Genomic DNA, 15,025 nt, shown 5'->3' on the forward strand with positions numbered 1-15,025 from the left:
CATTAGGGCAACTGTCTTCATATTCTTCAGTCAACGAACAAACACTTTGTGGCTCTGAATTAGTCATTTTCCTTGCCCACCTCTCTGAACACCCGAGAGGAACTAAACGATTTTCGGCCGTAACCCTTTCCTGACTAATTGGACCTTTAGAAGCTCAGACAAGTCGTCACGAAAAGTGTAGGACCAACAGTAGTGGAATTACCAGGAAAATCTTTTGTTTTTTGGCTGAACAACGTTTGGTCTCTGATTCGATTTGTATAACACTTTCCTGACCAATTGCACCCCCAGGAATTCAGAAAACACAGCGTAAAGAGCGTGAGATCGACAGCAGAGAAGCGACAAAGTGAAAACCAGCACCAGAGAGATGTCAAAATGAAAATGTCTTTCATTTTTGGGCTATAACTCTTGAACTGTTGATCGCAGTGCATTGGGACTGCACTGAATCGATTCCTCTTGCAAAATTACGTCGATATAGTGCACCAAAGAATTTATTACAGAACTTTGCAAAACTCGTCAAAACTTCGAATAAAAATGCAAACGGGAGATCTTCACTTTTTCCTCGAGCGAAACATTTTCCGTCTTGGAATCGATATGTATAAAGCTGTTTTCCCTAATTGGACCCTTACGAACGTAGAAAATATATCAAAATGAGCGTAGTGGTACGTTCTGGAAGACCATCTTCGAGAGATCTTCGATATGCTTCTCGAGAGAGATCGAAATGGGGTTCACAATTTGTGCGATATCTAGGCGTGCGAGTTATGATGTTTGGTTTGTTCAGGTTTCTTGTTCAGCTGGACATTTTTCGTGAATTCGGTTATTTTGGGTCGTGCCAACTATCACCATGCGTGATTGTCATAGTTCTGTTCACACAAACACTTCCATTCAAAAGACATATTTGATAACAAATAACAAGCTCTTGTCGATCAATTAATAGCGTTAGGTACTCACAAATTCCTACTTACTTGTAAAGTTGTTTTCTGCAGTTGCAACAGCAGTACTCGAGTTCGGAGGTTGCTGAATTTAAGGGTTTTTCTGATTTTGGTTCATTTGTTCTGCACTTGAATGTGGAATCAATGTTAAGTTCAATTTATTCTTCACTCTTCGATCATAATTTATTTTCTAAATCCGTCTTCTTGAGATTTTCGGAAAGCTGAAAGTGATGCAGTAACGATGTACACTATGATGGTAACTGTGTGGATTGATATAGATCCAAGATCTGATGGTAAGAGCGTGTAATACGCTATAATGGAAATTGCACGTCGGTAATTAGTGACGCGTAAAGGACGCTGACGTGATTACCGGCTAGGTAATCAGTACAGTAGGATCAACAGCAGAAAAATTACGAAGAAAATATTTCGTTTTTTGGTTGTAAATCCTGGTTCATTGCTCGCAGCGTATTCGAATTTCATTTGTCAACTTGGTCAATTGCTATACACTGACACCGAAACACTCACTAGAATTAAGGCATATTGAATAAACTATACTGGCCTGAGTCTGTAACTGTCCGGCTATGACTACTTGCTTTTTTCCGGAAGTAACTTTTGATTCGTTGTTCGCAGTGATTCCAGATTGCGCGCAATCGATTTCTGTCGCGAAACTACGTCAATTTAGCGTTTCAATCCATTAATATAGCATTTTTTGAAATTGGTAAAAATTAACTCCAAAAATGCATGAATTGCCTTCTTTTTTTTTTGATCCTGTGAGCCACGGAATGTTCGCCTCAGAATCGATTTGCGGACCCTTCTGTTTATAGGTGTTGTTCCAGAGTAAATGCAGTACCTATTCATACAACGCCGCTAGCTTTTTTTCCATTGAGAGAGAATCGCCAATCGAATTGTAATTCAAATCAGTGGGCAAAAATTATTACGAACGTTTCTGCCTTATTGGCAACTTCACGGCTCTCAGCTACTGGCAGGTTTCTCGGCTCCTCTCACAGATGACGCTGCCATACGGTTTATCGACACTCAATGGCCTGCGAAAACTATTCCGAATCACCGTCCGAAGAGATGCGGTTTTGCTTCATCCTGAAACAGAAATACAACGCCGATGACGATGGCTAGATCATTATTCAAAATCAGGCACTAAGCATATAATTCGAGCAAAAACATCTCAAGCTGCGCTTATTTACCAAAGAAACTAAAGGGGAATAGTCGAGGCTCAGATTACGGATATGCCGAGCGAGTTACTCGCGGACAAAGCCTGCCCCTGTACGAGAAGGAGTGGTGTAAGGTCAGCTCGGTGTCCGGGAGACAAATTAATGGTAACGTCCCGGGAGATCATTAGTTAAGGCGGGGAATCCGTAAAAACGCGGAGGCGTACAGCTTACAGGTTACGAGCTACAAGGTATACAACCAACGAGGTATGTACAATGTACCGCGAGGCCTCCGCGGTTGTCCCGCAGGCCGCGCCGACCGATTCGCAATTTGCATACCTAGGCACACACATACGTACGTCCCGGCTAGCCGGTAACGCAGACGCGCCCGCGCCATTATCCGTGACTTACCGACTGCGGCCGCGGCCGCCGCGGCGGCGATCAAAAGCCGCAGCCCTCCTCATTGCGGCGTCCGTCACCCCGGCTTAGGGATGAAAGAAGAGCGTAAGCACTCATTCGAGACCGCCGCGGAGCTGGGCAAGAAGAGAGGATGATGGTTTCATGGGAAAATAATAATCAGAGGCCATTAAATGAAAACGCCAATTAAACGACAGGGTATAGCGAGCCATTAGTTTGATCGCAGCGATCATGCTCGGCGGCGCGCAAGCACGCACACGCTTGCACGTCTCGAGCTATGATTGTCCGAGGGCCGCGAGGTTCCGCAGCGCTAGACGCGGCAGTCGAGCTTTTTACCAACAAACACAGCGCGAGCCCGACTCCTGGTTAACGGCTGGCGGCTGAACCGGCACCGCGAAAAACCGGGTCCCATGCCAGCCGTAATACAGCATTATACTTCGATAAAAGGTAGACTGCGTCGGTCCCATTGCACCGACTTATTGGTCAGTGGTGCGCTGCCTTTACGTGCAACGGGCCGTAGGATTGTTCGCCGCAAGAAGAAGGCCGCTGCAGACATTCCTCCGCACGCGCGGCGCCATCGGGTGCGGGAGATCTTCGACGCAGAGCGTCAGTGACTTATGACGCCGATTCTGTTCCGATTTTATACCTACCCGCCGCGCTTGTCGCCGGCTTCCACGAGTCCTGCGAAACCGGAGGAGCCGAGCGAGGAGACAGGATCGCCGGCCCCCATCGCCTCGGCCGTCGAAGAGCGACGGTTTTGCTCGCAGTCCCTCCTCGCCGATCGCCTGAAACGTGATCGCCGATCGGCCGCGTTACTCCGCCGATCGCAAGGTCGTTTTCACGAGCCGACGCGTACCTGCGCCGCCGCTTCAACAGTCCTCAAGGTTAGATTAGACCTGGTTAATCTTTACCGCAGTTATTCTCTCGCTCTCTACTACCGCGAGATATACGACTCGACGCTGACTCCTCGACGCTTCTGCAGTTTATAGTTCTTTGCCGCTTCGTGTCCCGTCCTCGCCTTCTCCTCTTCTGCACAATCCTCGTGGATTTAATCCCGAGGTGAACAGGATTCCCGATGCCCCTGCATTCGATCGGGATACTCATTGTATTATACATCAGCAGCACCTTCGCTCTCTGCAAATTGGGTGCACATCATATGATCTCGAAATCTCGCACGTACCCGGATATGAAAAGTTTCGAATTTGTTGAACACAGTGAACTTGCCGACAATTAACATTGTCCATGTATCGTATCTATTACAAGACGGGCATAGTACGTTGTATAAATTAATGAGAGGGCTCCGAGCGATCTGAGCTTTTTTCCTTTTACCTCTTCTCATTCCGATTTTTCAATCGAGCTCGTCCTTGACCTCTCGATGAATCTCCGGCCTGCCTGGGAACGCGGCTGCATGGAGTAGAAAGGGCGGGGGGTTAACGTCGCGGGCTTAATTGGCTTCGGTGTATTTTCAAGTAACCAGTGTTCACGGAGATGTCCGGCTTATCGAGGGATCGCGGGTCACAGGTATTCCCGGTTACCTTTACTTCTTACTCGGTTTATTCGCGGTTCGTTGTAGATTATATGCAAATATGGTTGCAGGTTCTGCGTCAGAAATTTTCAGACCGCACATATTCCGCACCGAATGCTTTTCCCTGGGATTTATGACAGTGCAAAGTTCCGATACCGCATCTAAACCACTTTGAGACTTCTACGAAGCGGATCATTTCCATTCTCGCTGTTACTCTCGCGTCTCGGAATCAGTCACCGTGGAAAATCGTGCTCTTATGGCAAAGGGCGACAGCGAAAATGGGCAAAATTTTATACGCTACCCCTATAGCGAACGGCTGGTCATAAGTCACAAATGTGTAAATCTAAGCTAAGTGTGCTTGCCACGTTGCTCGTTTGACAGTTTTATCGGTACGGAGTCACGTTGCCTCTGGAGTGCCTACAATAACGCAAGACACGGTATACGGTATAATGCAGAAGCGAAAGGCAAAAAATTCAACACTCCGAAAGGCAGGAACGGCTACAATGACGGACGCCGTGTTGCCAGAGGTCAACTTTTATTCACTGTCGCTCAATGTCCGCGAACAGAAAATGCGGATAAGATGGTCTATAAGCTGCAGGAATAGCGGGTTCAAACCGGACCCCAACTGTTTTACGACAAATTGAGGTACATACCTGCAGAAGCGAAGACTGGCCCGCTTTTACGCTGCAACGTCGGATTAATTGAGAAGCGATCGGATGAGAAGCTAATTTCCGAACCGTCTGCGACCCGTTGCAAATTGCCTGAAGGGAACTACAGTGATTTGAGCCGCGTCTGCGGGGGGTCGCAATTGCTCATCACGGCTGGAACATTCTCCGGGTGCAATTTATGTCCAAGCCTTGATTCGGCCAGCCAAAAAGCCATCATGGTACCTGGCGTATAAAGTCTTCGGCGAAATGATTGATCGGGCAATTAGGCACGTCGCTCAACCCGGACGAACCCCGGTGAACTTGTTACACGTACAGGTATTGGTATACTGTATATACCCGACTGTCGCCCAGGGCGTCTATTGTGCCTGGCGAAGGGGAAGAAGAGACGCGATAATGCCCGGACTCTTCGGGACGCGCGAGAAATGGATTACATGCAGTCGGCTTCACGCTTACAGCCGTAAAGCTTTCAAATGTATACATGCAAGAATGGGTGTAGGGTTTTTATGCCAGGCTTTTGTGGGAGTTCGAGAAGACACATACAGTGTAAACTACGCGCAGTGTTAAGTTGCGGAGGTTTAATTAGGTCCTCGTTCCGTGTAATCGCTTGATGCTGCTTTATAGACACAAACTTCGGAGAGAACGAGGCGAGAGAAACAGGACAAGTACGGCGAGGGTCAGAAGATGGGAATTCAAAGGGGATTTGAGTACACGAGCAGAACGCTTTCAGGCGATCGTGGTCATGGAAATTGTCACAAAAAGTTGAGCGATGGGATAGCGCGTAAAGATCGAAGAAACTTTTTTTAATTTTCCCAGCAGCGGAATAAGCAGCTCAGAGTGTTGAGGATGTTGGTTTCTTCTGCTCGTTTGGAAAGCGGCGTTGCACGCATTATCACGAGGAAGTAATCTATCTTCGAGGCGATGCATTCTTGACTCATGGGATTGCGGGATCGTCGGGTGGGTTTGGTCTGATAATTCATAGCCGAAGGAGCTAATCAATTATTCACGAAGAATGCGGTGTACTTAGCCGATTATCAAACCCCATACCCGCACTTCAAGTCAACGAGCTACGGGCTACTAGATGATCTTTTCTACCGCACCGTAAGCTGCACGGGCTCACTTTGCGTACCCACACTACGAAGTGCACCTGCATTTATGGATCGGTGTTTCCGCGGCGCATGCTGAACTGCCATGGAAAGTAGATGCATTATACTCGCAGCATCGATTGATGGGCGTCTCATGCCTGCAGTTTCGTATAGATGTAATAATTGCAGGATAGGCAATCCTCTTCGCATGCTGAAAACGCTGCTACACGAACATCTTCGATACTGTCTGCGTTGTAACAGAATTGCCGGTTAGTTGCGGCAACTTTGTTGCATTATACTGTAAATCGGACCGGTAATTGCGGTGGTTCTACCTAATTTAATATCCTCGGTAATAACGGGAATGTCTCGGTCTAGCTCTATTCCCGATTCGTCGAGGGTTGTTACGGCGGTTTCGGTGATGATGAACACCTTCTGCTTCGCACTTTGCATCGCATGCAGAACCGTACATTTATCACATACACTAAAGGTACATCCAATTTGCCCGAAGACGATAATCCCGGAAATTGAATACCGTTGTTTCCTCTTTCCACGTTCATACTTTGCAATTGTGCAGCGTTATTCTCTCACGTTCAATCTCCAGCCTGTCGCATGATATTTGCACAAAACTGACTTGCGTCGCAATTTTCTCTATACTTCCTCCTCTTCTCCGACTCTATAACTATGAGCATCATCAAAACGGTCAACGACGTGCCACCGCAGCGTGCGATTGAGTTCGTAATGCCTTGTGAACAAGTTCGTCGAAGGTACGACTGCATCCACGAGAGGCTACACCGAGAGAAAACTTGAAACGACGTACGCTAGCATAAAACGCTCGGGTTGTATACTTATTGGGTCCTCCTCTCGCGCTTTAATCGGTAATCATCCAAACTGATAGGTCTTCTGCAGCGTCACGGCTTCTGTGCGTCCGTGTCTCTAGCCTCTTATTCGCTGACCGAAGGCTAGTGATATTAATGAACCACTTACTTCGAGCTTGAGTAGCGCATCAGGGATCAGAGTTTGATGCGGTCGACTTGAGGGCGTGGGAGAGTCACAGGGCACCGCGTCACGAATCAATCTCGAACCAACAATTACACGATCCTCGTACTATACTCCCAAGTTTCAATTCAACGGCTTGTCATTACGCGTGATTTTCACCGTCGGTTGAGAAGGCATATGAAACCTGAACACCCTTGGTGCAGCCTGCACGCGATTGCAGCTTCGTACAGCCGAGGCGTATTTATGCGCCGTGGCTAATCGAAGCTATCACGGGTCGCGCATGAGTTTGAATATTGAAAGAATGAAACAACAAATGACTGCCATAAATCGGCAAAGATGGAAAAATATTTATTAATATTACTATTTCCCCGAAGGTCGTTTGCGCTGGTTTGTTGCAGACGATACATCCGTACAACGCACCGCGTGTGTCCCAGCAATACGTTGAACTCCGCTCGTGCGTGAATAAATACACGTGTATCACGAAGGGTTAATTGGTCTTCGGGTCTGAACGTAAGCCGGCGGCAGGAAACGCGGATGATTGCTTCAGTCACGATCCGGAGAAGGTGGGCAGGCGCCAGTGTTCTCCAAGACGAGTGTCACGCGCCGCAAGCTCGGCCTCTCGTTAAGGGTAGCTTTTATTCCAGGCTATATCCGACCCTGTACGAAGAAGGGAGACGTTATTCTTCCTCAAGTTCCAGGTACCGGTATATTTCGAATGCCGTTGATTACAGCCCGACATTCGAGTAGGATGAAAGGGCATGAATTAAGTCGGTTGTAATCAGAACATGTTGCAGTATTTATTAAGTAAACATTCGTTGAGTGAAGAATTACGCGTACAGGATTCTGACAAGACTCTGTGTAGAATGTAGACGAAACAAAAGCTACTTCTGGTGATACGGTTCAGCCTAGATTCCCTGAAATCTGCACAGCGGTCGCCGGAACACAGAGTATAATAGCCGTTGGGAAGTTTCAAGCTCCTCCCACCTAACCTCCATGTTTTATCAGCTTGTAAAATATTTAGAGAAGAAACGTAGCGCTGCGAGAGATGCACTTTTATGTGTCGGCGTCATGTGTCAGCGGTTAATGCTTCGCACGAAAAGCACTTCTTCCGACTTAGCCACCTTATCTTCCCCTCTTCCCTCTTTTCTCGTCGCGGTTTTCATAAGCTTGACATCATCGTTGTTGCGAAAAATTACTCAAGGATGTCTGCGAGATGCCAATTATGCCGATCAGACAACCGAACTTGTAACCCAGTAACTCGTGATTTGATCGTCGTTGTATGTTTACACTTAATCGTTGTGGTATTGCCGGCTGGGATGTACGATAAGCGGTTCTGATTGTTGTTGGAATCGGTAAGTCGATTCCGGCGCGCAGGCAGTCGCCGGTGTATATGCACGCTGCTAATGAATATCGGCGTTGTTACTTGGGAAGGAATGCGTTCCCGGGAGCCGGGCTTGGAGAACCGGGTCATACGACACCCGGCGCCGAGTCCACGGCCTCTAGGAACCGAGCTGTTGAACGTGACTTAAGACGTCGCCCTGGGTTCCGTTCCCCGGAAACCTTCCACCTTCCATCTAACCCTGCATCGCGGATCGGAGTTATGCATTGCATCGCGAGTTCGTCGCCGCTCCACGGAAATCTATACCGGATAAGTAACCTACTAGGAATTCTGTCTCCTCGGTTATAACTCCATACATTCAGTAGCAGCAAGCCGACTGGAGGGCTGATTTATCTTTCATCGTAGAGACCCGTGATTCTTAATGGATTTCAGCCACCGAGGCATGAAAATTTAGCCCCTCTCGTTCCTTGTAGTTCCTTTTTTTTTTTTTATTTCTAATATTATTATTGTGACAGAAGTGTCACATCGTCAAATTTTACAACACGGGTTTCTAGTCAGTAATTTATAAACGATCAAAATAGACGATATGTTGGAAAATGTTTGGGGCTTTTCGCAAAGCCAGGTGGAACTCTGCGGTGATAAAAATTCCACGTCGATATTTCCGAACGACTGTTCCGACGAATTCGAAGGTTATGAAAGTCGCGATTCTGGGCGCTGCTGGGAGAACAGGTACAATTGAGCCACGGAAAAAGCTCATGGCTTTCTGGCTATAAGAAACTTTTCGTCTCAGGGAGATGTCTTGCTCTGCTTTTAAAGCGGTCAAGTATCGTCGACGAGCTTGCGATCTACGACATACTGCCGATGCATAGTCTTGCCCTTGAACTGAACCACGTCGATGCTCGATGCAAGGTGAACGGTTACTCAGGTCCCTCGAGCATTCACGAGGCATTGAGGAACGCCAAAGTTGTTATAATAACCGCGGGACAACCGGAAAAATTAAAACGCAACAGTGAGCAAATTCTCAAACCGAATGCGAAAATATTGTCCCAACTGATTCCCCATCTGACCGAGCACTGCCCCAGGGTGAGTTAATTTGAATAACCTTATAAATTGCCGATGAGCTTTTCTTTCATGCTATTTCTCAACTTACGAAATTCCTGTAGTTTAATTTATTTCTCCGATGCGTTCTTCGGTATTTTTCGATTTGATGCATGGGCCGACATACCTTCAACTATAAATTAATGGTAACTAAACTCTGCTCACGGTGAAGACCGGCAGCTGTAGGGTTCCTATTAGAGAAAAGAGATTACTTCATGACAGATAAGATACTCACGATTACGGCCTGTTGAATTTTTGTTACAGCCTATTCACTCTTCGATCATTCTTCTTCAGCTTTGTACTCTGCATCAGATTATTTTATTTCTCTTTATTCAAGTGTTCGTAATTCCCACTGCATACATGTATTCGCAGATAAGGAGGAAAGATACAAAGCTGGTGTCATATAACTCGAATTTGATACGTCGAGCAGCGTTGATTTACTTACCGTTAAATTGCGTGTGCGATTAATGTATAGTAGTGATTATTCTGAAGAGTTGGCAATTAGCGCTGCGATATGTCCGTATCGCACATAGTACGGTGAATTAAATGACGATTGACAGCCCTAAAGTGTCTTACCTTAATTAGTTATATTTTAACGAAGATTGACGTATCAATAGAGCGTAATACTAAACTCTGGAATTTTCGACCCGGCTTGATTACGACGATTGATATAATTCAATACGTTTACCCTGTGCAAGCACCCGAGGTCACGTGAAATTAGTTCTCATGACGATTATATTCATCTCTCAGTATTTGCTGTAAGCTAAAATGCACGCTAGTTGAGCCCACGTGTGTTCAACGATTCAACTTTAAATTTTTTATTAATAAGTTATACCTCGACGGAAAAAAAATGTCTTTTTCATAAATAATCACCTTTCCGCCTGTTATGCCGAAATATTTTCTCGTCAGAGGGAATCTGCCGGGTGTCTTCGACTCGGTTCAATTAGCTGCGTCAAAGCGAGATTAACCGAGTCCGTATTAGTTAAAGCGTCTGCTCCAATCTCCGGGTCAAATTGTTTCTCGGAATAATTTTCGTTCCCGTTTATTCATCGTGGTACAATTGCTAGAAAAAAACCGTCCGGTTCAGTCGTGAAAGAATGGTTTTAAGCTACTCCGTGTCGATATTTGAAGCGTGCGAAAAGCTCTCGAAGGCCTCGCCGCGCGTTGCATTTTGCGGATAAGAGGAATGCGTCCGTCAGCGGCGTTCACGATTAGATCAGAACTCCTGGCCTCGTCTAATCGGCGCCGATTCGTTACGTTCTACGTTCGCGGATGTTTCGGGTGACAGCCGACGGCCCTTGCGTTGGCTGCGCTCGCAATTAACGTCAGCTCGCGACCTAATTGGTCCAGACCCAAATGCATTCGTTATCCGAGCGTGCAGCATCGGCGACGAGGTGCGAGAGGATCTGTTTTTCGGATTCCCGAACGATCCCGGTTCAACGCTGACAATTAACGTCAGGCAGCTCGTCAACCCGACGACGAAGCGTACGATAATATGCCACGGCCAATCCTCGTTCCACCGATCAACGAATTCGGCGGAGCTCGGCGCTTGGGTTGAGTCGAGAGAAGGAATTTCGGGCGAGGCTTGTTCTTTTCGAAGTGAAAAATAACCCGCCGCTCGCTTCTCTAAATATATATAATATAGGTATGCATTTGAAATATGGACCGCGTACGGCGCTATTTCCTGAATTCCTCCCACGATCTTCGGTGTATTTTGACGTTATAAATGAGGGGATTAAATTCACCGATATGCATGCGACGTACGCGTCGACGTTCTAACGCTCCGTTGTGTATGTTTCGACTAATCTCGACAGTCCATCCGCGTCTAAATAGTCACTTTTCAACGAAGTTCTGATTTGACAAGTGGGAAAAACACGAAACCACCAACGTTGTTATTATGTGTTTTGAAAAATTCATTGGATACCTGCAATTCTTCTCATCTACTTCCTTCACGGTATTCTAAGTGGGCATCATTTTTTCAGGCCATGCTGGGCGTCGTTACGAGTCCGGTGAACGTTCTGATACCGATGATCGCCGAATTGTACAAAAAATCGGGTCTCTACGAGCTGAACAACATATTCGGGGTGACTACGCTGGATTGCGTACGATCGAATACGTTCGCCGCGGAGATTCTGGGACTGCCTCCGGAAGCAGTGGTGGTTCCGGTTATCGGCGGAAGCTGTGCGCGGACTTGCGTCCCGCTTTTCTCTCACATCAAGCCTAGCTGCAAATTAACGAACGTCAGTGTCACACGCGTAAAGCGATTCAATTGTCGCCATCGGCGTTAGTTATTACAGCGATAATTATTGTTCGCACTATAAGCGCGATGACAGCTGGTACTTGTGTATGTGTAATTGCGTGCGTGCAACTATTCACCGGGATATTCTCACATTTGTGTATAACGCGAGCGAGAGTGACAAGAACAATTTGCACGTGTCATTCCCTCTCCTAGTCGAGAAACTACTCCGCCATTCCACCTTTGCCCGAGTAATTCGCACGTTGCGTTGCACAGAAGGTAGGTGTGTATGGCGTGGAAGAAGGAATGAGTCTTACATTCCAGGGCGATGATGCGGCCGCTCGACTTCTCGACCCGAGATCATTGGCCATAGGCTTCGTCTTTCGACTCTGTATATTAATTCATTATCTCTTGTGTATAATTGGAGAGCCGTAGGAATGCTCCCGTGGTAGAAAGTATGCCGCGCGCGTGTGTCGCGCTCCACATATTATCCAAATAGGCATTCCTTTGTCAACGGACGCGATGGCTATTATCTGGCTTATGCACGGACGGTGATCGATACGAGAAACCGATCTGATGCACTGTCTTGTTTTACTCTCGAACAGGAGGAGATCAGCGGGCTCAGTTTGTCGGTAAAATCAGCAAATGAGAAACTCATGAATGCCTACGATGGTAGCGGCACCCCTTCATTGAGCATGGCATTCGCTGCTGCAAGATTCTGCGTTTCTTTGTGCAAAGGTAAGAGGAGAGTGTGAAAAAGGGACAGTTTTTTTAGTATAATGCTGGTATTAAAATGTCCCGATCAAAGAGCAGACGACGTAAGATTGATTCTTTCCAAAGACCGCACCTGTCGCGGAATTCTTTGAAAGAATCCGCTTCGCCGAATACCACCGAAAAATAGAATACTAAGGTGCGAAAAATCGACAGGACTTCGCGGCTTGCCGGGTGTCGTTGAATGCGCCTACGTCCGGTCCTGCGTCGTGCCGGAAGTGACGTATTTCGCATCGCCTCTGCAACTCGGGCCCGACGGGGTCCAAAAGAATTTGGGTGTGCCGCCGCTCACGGATTACGAATGCAAGATGTTGAATTCCGCGATTCCTTTGTTGAAGACGGGCATCAAGATTGGGGAGGTACGGAGACGAGTTTCTTACATATTTTCAGTCACGCTCCGATCCTTCGGGGCTCATTTTTTCTGACGAAGCGCAGCTGCTTATCCGAGTTTCAGGAACCTCTTGAGTGCACGTCTCTCAATCTAACCTGGAGAATGTTGCGAAACACGCGCTTCTTCCGATCGACGGCGTCGCACCCGACGCAGGCATTCCTCGGCGGTTGCAGAAGGACCATTTATCAAAAAGTGTAGACCCTTTATAAATCTTGGACAATGATATCTCACTGGAATTTACAGAATCTGGCACTCGGCTCCAAGACTCCCTCCACCGAAGTCTGCCCGACGGATCCAACGCCTTGCCCAAGTCCCGTTCTAACGGCTCGCATACGACATCCAAATCCGAATTCTCCGATCCCTGCTGCGTAGGATGATAATCACTTCAAGATTCCGGCAGGCATCCTCCATCAGCCCAAACCGTCCCTCGCAGATTTTATCCACGGTTCGTTGTACCGCACACGTATGTTTGTATGGCAGAAATCAAGTAAGATAATAATATTAAACTTATTCAAGCCTAGAGTGAATTTCGAGTGGAATAGATTCAAGAAAATTCATCGACTCAATGACTTCGATCCGAGTCACGGATTTCAGACTTAGGAATTTGCCTGGAATTCGAAAGCAGAAGTGAATGTATCATTTTCCAATAAACCGTGAAGGTTTCACTCAGAATGTAAATTTTATCCTCGTGCTTGTGTTGTGAATTTATGATATTTAAATTGTCCGTCTGGCAAACTTGTTGTTTACAATTTTTGGTAAAAGTGAAATTAAATTTTGTCAATAAAACTCGTATAATTCTATTCCCCATTAAATTATTAAATTCAAAGCGGTGAAATCGACATTGGGAATGAATGGATGGGCAGAACAGCAAAGTGCCGTTTAAGTTTCACGAAAATCGATTCTTGGATATTTGTCAGGTCATTGATTTATTGTAAAACTTCAAAGTTATGGAAGTCTTCATGAGTGCACAATCAGTCCCATAGTAAACTGAAACCGGCAATCAACTTACACGAATACGTCGAAGAGGAAGAAGGTATCAGTTGATTCATGAGATACTGACGGTGTATGCAGATCGAACAGTATATCTTTTATCTTCCGTTCTTACCTCCCCTCTTCCCTTCTTTTTTCACCGGCTTATCGCTGGCGCCGGGGAAAAGATAAAAGAAAAGCAATCGTAGGAAGGTGTAAGACTAATTGAAACTAGCAGTCTCTGGGAGGGGTGGTTACGGCAACGAGTAACCGTCGAGAATACCGCCTGGCAGTACGTCTCCTCTCACGATGCGTGTAAAAATAACCAGTCAGTCGCAGGAGTAGCTGCATAATGCCGAAGTAAGAGACTGGGAGCAACGATAAGCAGCAGCACCGTCACCACCACCACCACCATCACCATCGCCGGTTGATCGTTCTGCAGGCATTTGTTTCGGAGACATGCTGCATCGTTAACGTTTATGCCCCAAACAATTACCTCCAAGTGCTTCGGCCCCCTTGGAATATTCTTATTTGTATCCATCAGCGCTCCTTACCAACGGATTTATTAGCATACTCCACCCATACAAACACATATCTTTACTACCTCCTCTCACGTGCCAGACCTTCGATGCTCCGGACCATCCGCGCATTCCTTACACGAGATCTTCGCGGCTGAACCGAGTTTTCTCCGAGTTTTTCCATTTTCACATTCCTCTGCATAGGTGCTGCTGTCGCGGTACATGGAATTTCAGTAGCTATTCGAATTAGGAAATAATTCGACGGTATAATTCTGAGTTGATGGTACACAATTATCTGGTCGTTCTTGAACCTGATCATTCGCTTTATCATCCCATCACAACCCTGGTGATCAGTTTCGAAATCCTTTTGATTAATCGGTACAACGCACCCTAAAGAAATATGCTCGATGTCGATGAAATTAGTTTCATTTCGTCAAGGGCGATGACGTTCATCGGTAATGCGATGCTCGCCGTGCGGTCCGAGTGTCGTAAATCAAATCGAGTATAACTACGAATCATAGAAGGGGGGGGGGGGGGGGGGGGTGCAATAAAATTTTGAAAAACTCGAACTAGAGCAGGGGGTAATAAACGGGTAAATTGATGCGGCGGCTGACTAGTTATGTGATTATTACGATTAACCCCCCACCGGGTTTCGTGACTGCGATATCTTTTACTGCGCGATGGGCACCCCGCGCGTTTTCTCTACGCGGTGCTTTGGTTACGACGCACAAGCCGTGCGGATGACTGATTGCTCGTAAAGTTTATTATACCTACCTACCTAACCACCATACCCTTGGCTTTCGGAATACCGGGGCAACAAGTTGCCGATAATTTCGGATGAGATATGAATCGCGACTCCAGGTTCGAACCTCGAAACTAGCGTGATTTAAGGGCGGTTTGAAGAGCCATTGGTGTCGTTCTTT

At 46.7% G+C, this 15,025-nt stretch overlaps 1 protein-coding gene across 1 annotated transcript; it reads left to right on the forward strand.

The window, feature by feature from the left end:
• Positions 1 to 8,715: 8,715 nt before the first annotated feature.
• On the forward strand, positions 8,716 to 12,987 carry LOC124212321 (malate dehydrogenase, mitochondrial). Its single transcript, XM_046612213.1, has 6 exons — positions 8,716 to 8,848; positions 8,910 to 9,202; positions 11,200 to 11,463; positions 12,065 to 12,191; positions 12,381 to 12,583; positions 12,859 to 12,987. The coding sequence occupies exons 1-6, from the start codon at positions 8,716 to 8,718 to the stop codon at positions 12,985 to 12,987; spliced, it is 1,149 nt and encodes a 382-aa protein (XP_046468169.1).
• The last annotated feature ends 2,038 nt before the right edge of the window (positions 12,988 to 15,025 follow it).

Source organism: Neodiprion pinetum, chromosome 2 (genome assembly GCF_021155775.2).
Source record: "Neodiprion pinetum isolate iyNeoPine1 chromosome 2, iyNeoPine1.2, whole genome shotgun sequence".
In the NCBI taxonomy this organism is placed as follows: domain Eukaryota; kingdom Metazoa; phylum Arthropoda; class Insecta; order Hymenoptera; family Diprionidae; genus Neodiprion; species Neodiprion pinetum.

Excerpts from the sequence above, each read along its gene's own strand:
- LOC124212321 (XM_046612213.1), top strand. The coding sequence starts at position 8,716 with ATGTTTGGGGCTTTTCGCAAAGCCAGGTGGAACTCTGCGGTGATAAAA. Across the intron at positions 9,203-11,199 it reads TGACCGAGCACTGCCCCAGG|GCCATGCTGGGCGTCGTTAC; the intron begins GTGAGTTAATTT and ends TCATTTTTTCAG. Across the intron at positions 11,464-12,064 it reads GCAAATTAACGAACGTCAGT|ATCAGCGGGCTCAGTTTGTC; the intron begins GTCACACGCGTA and ends GAACAGGAGGAG.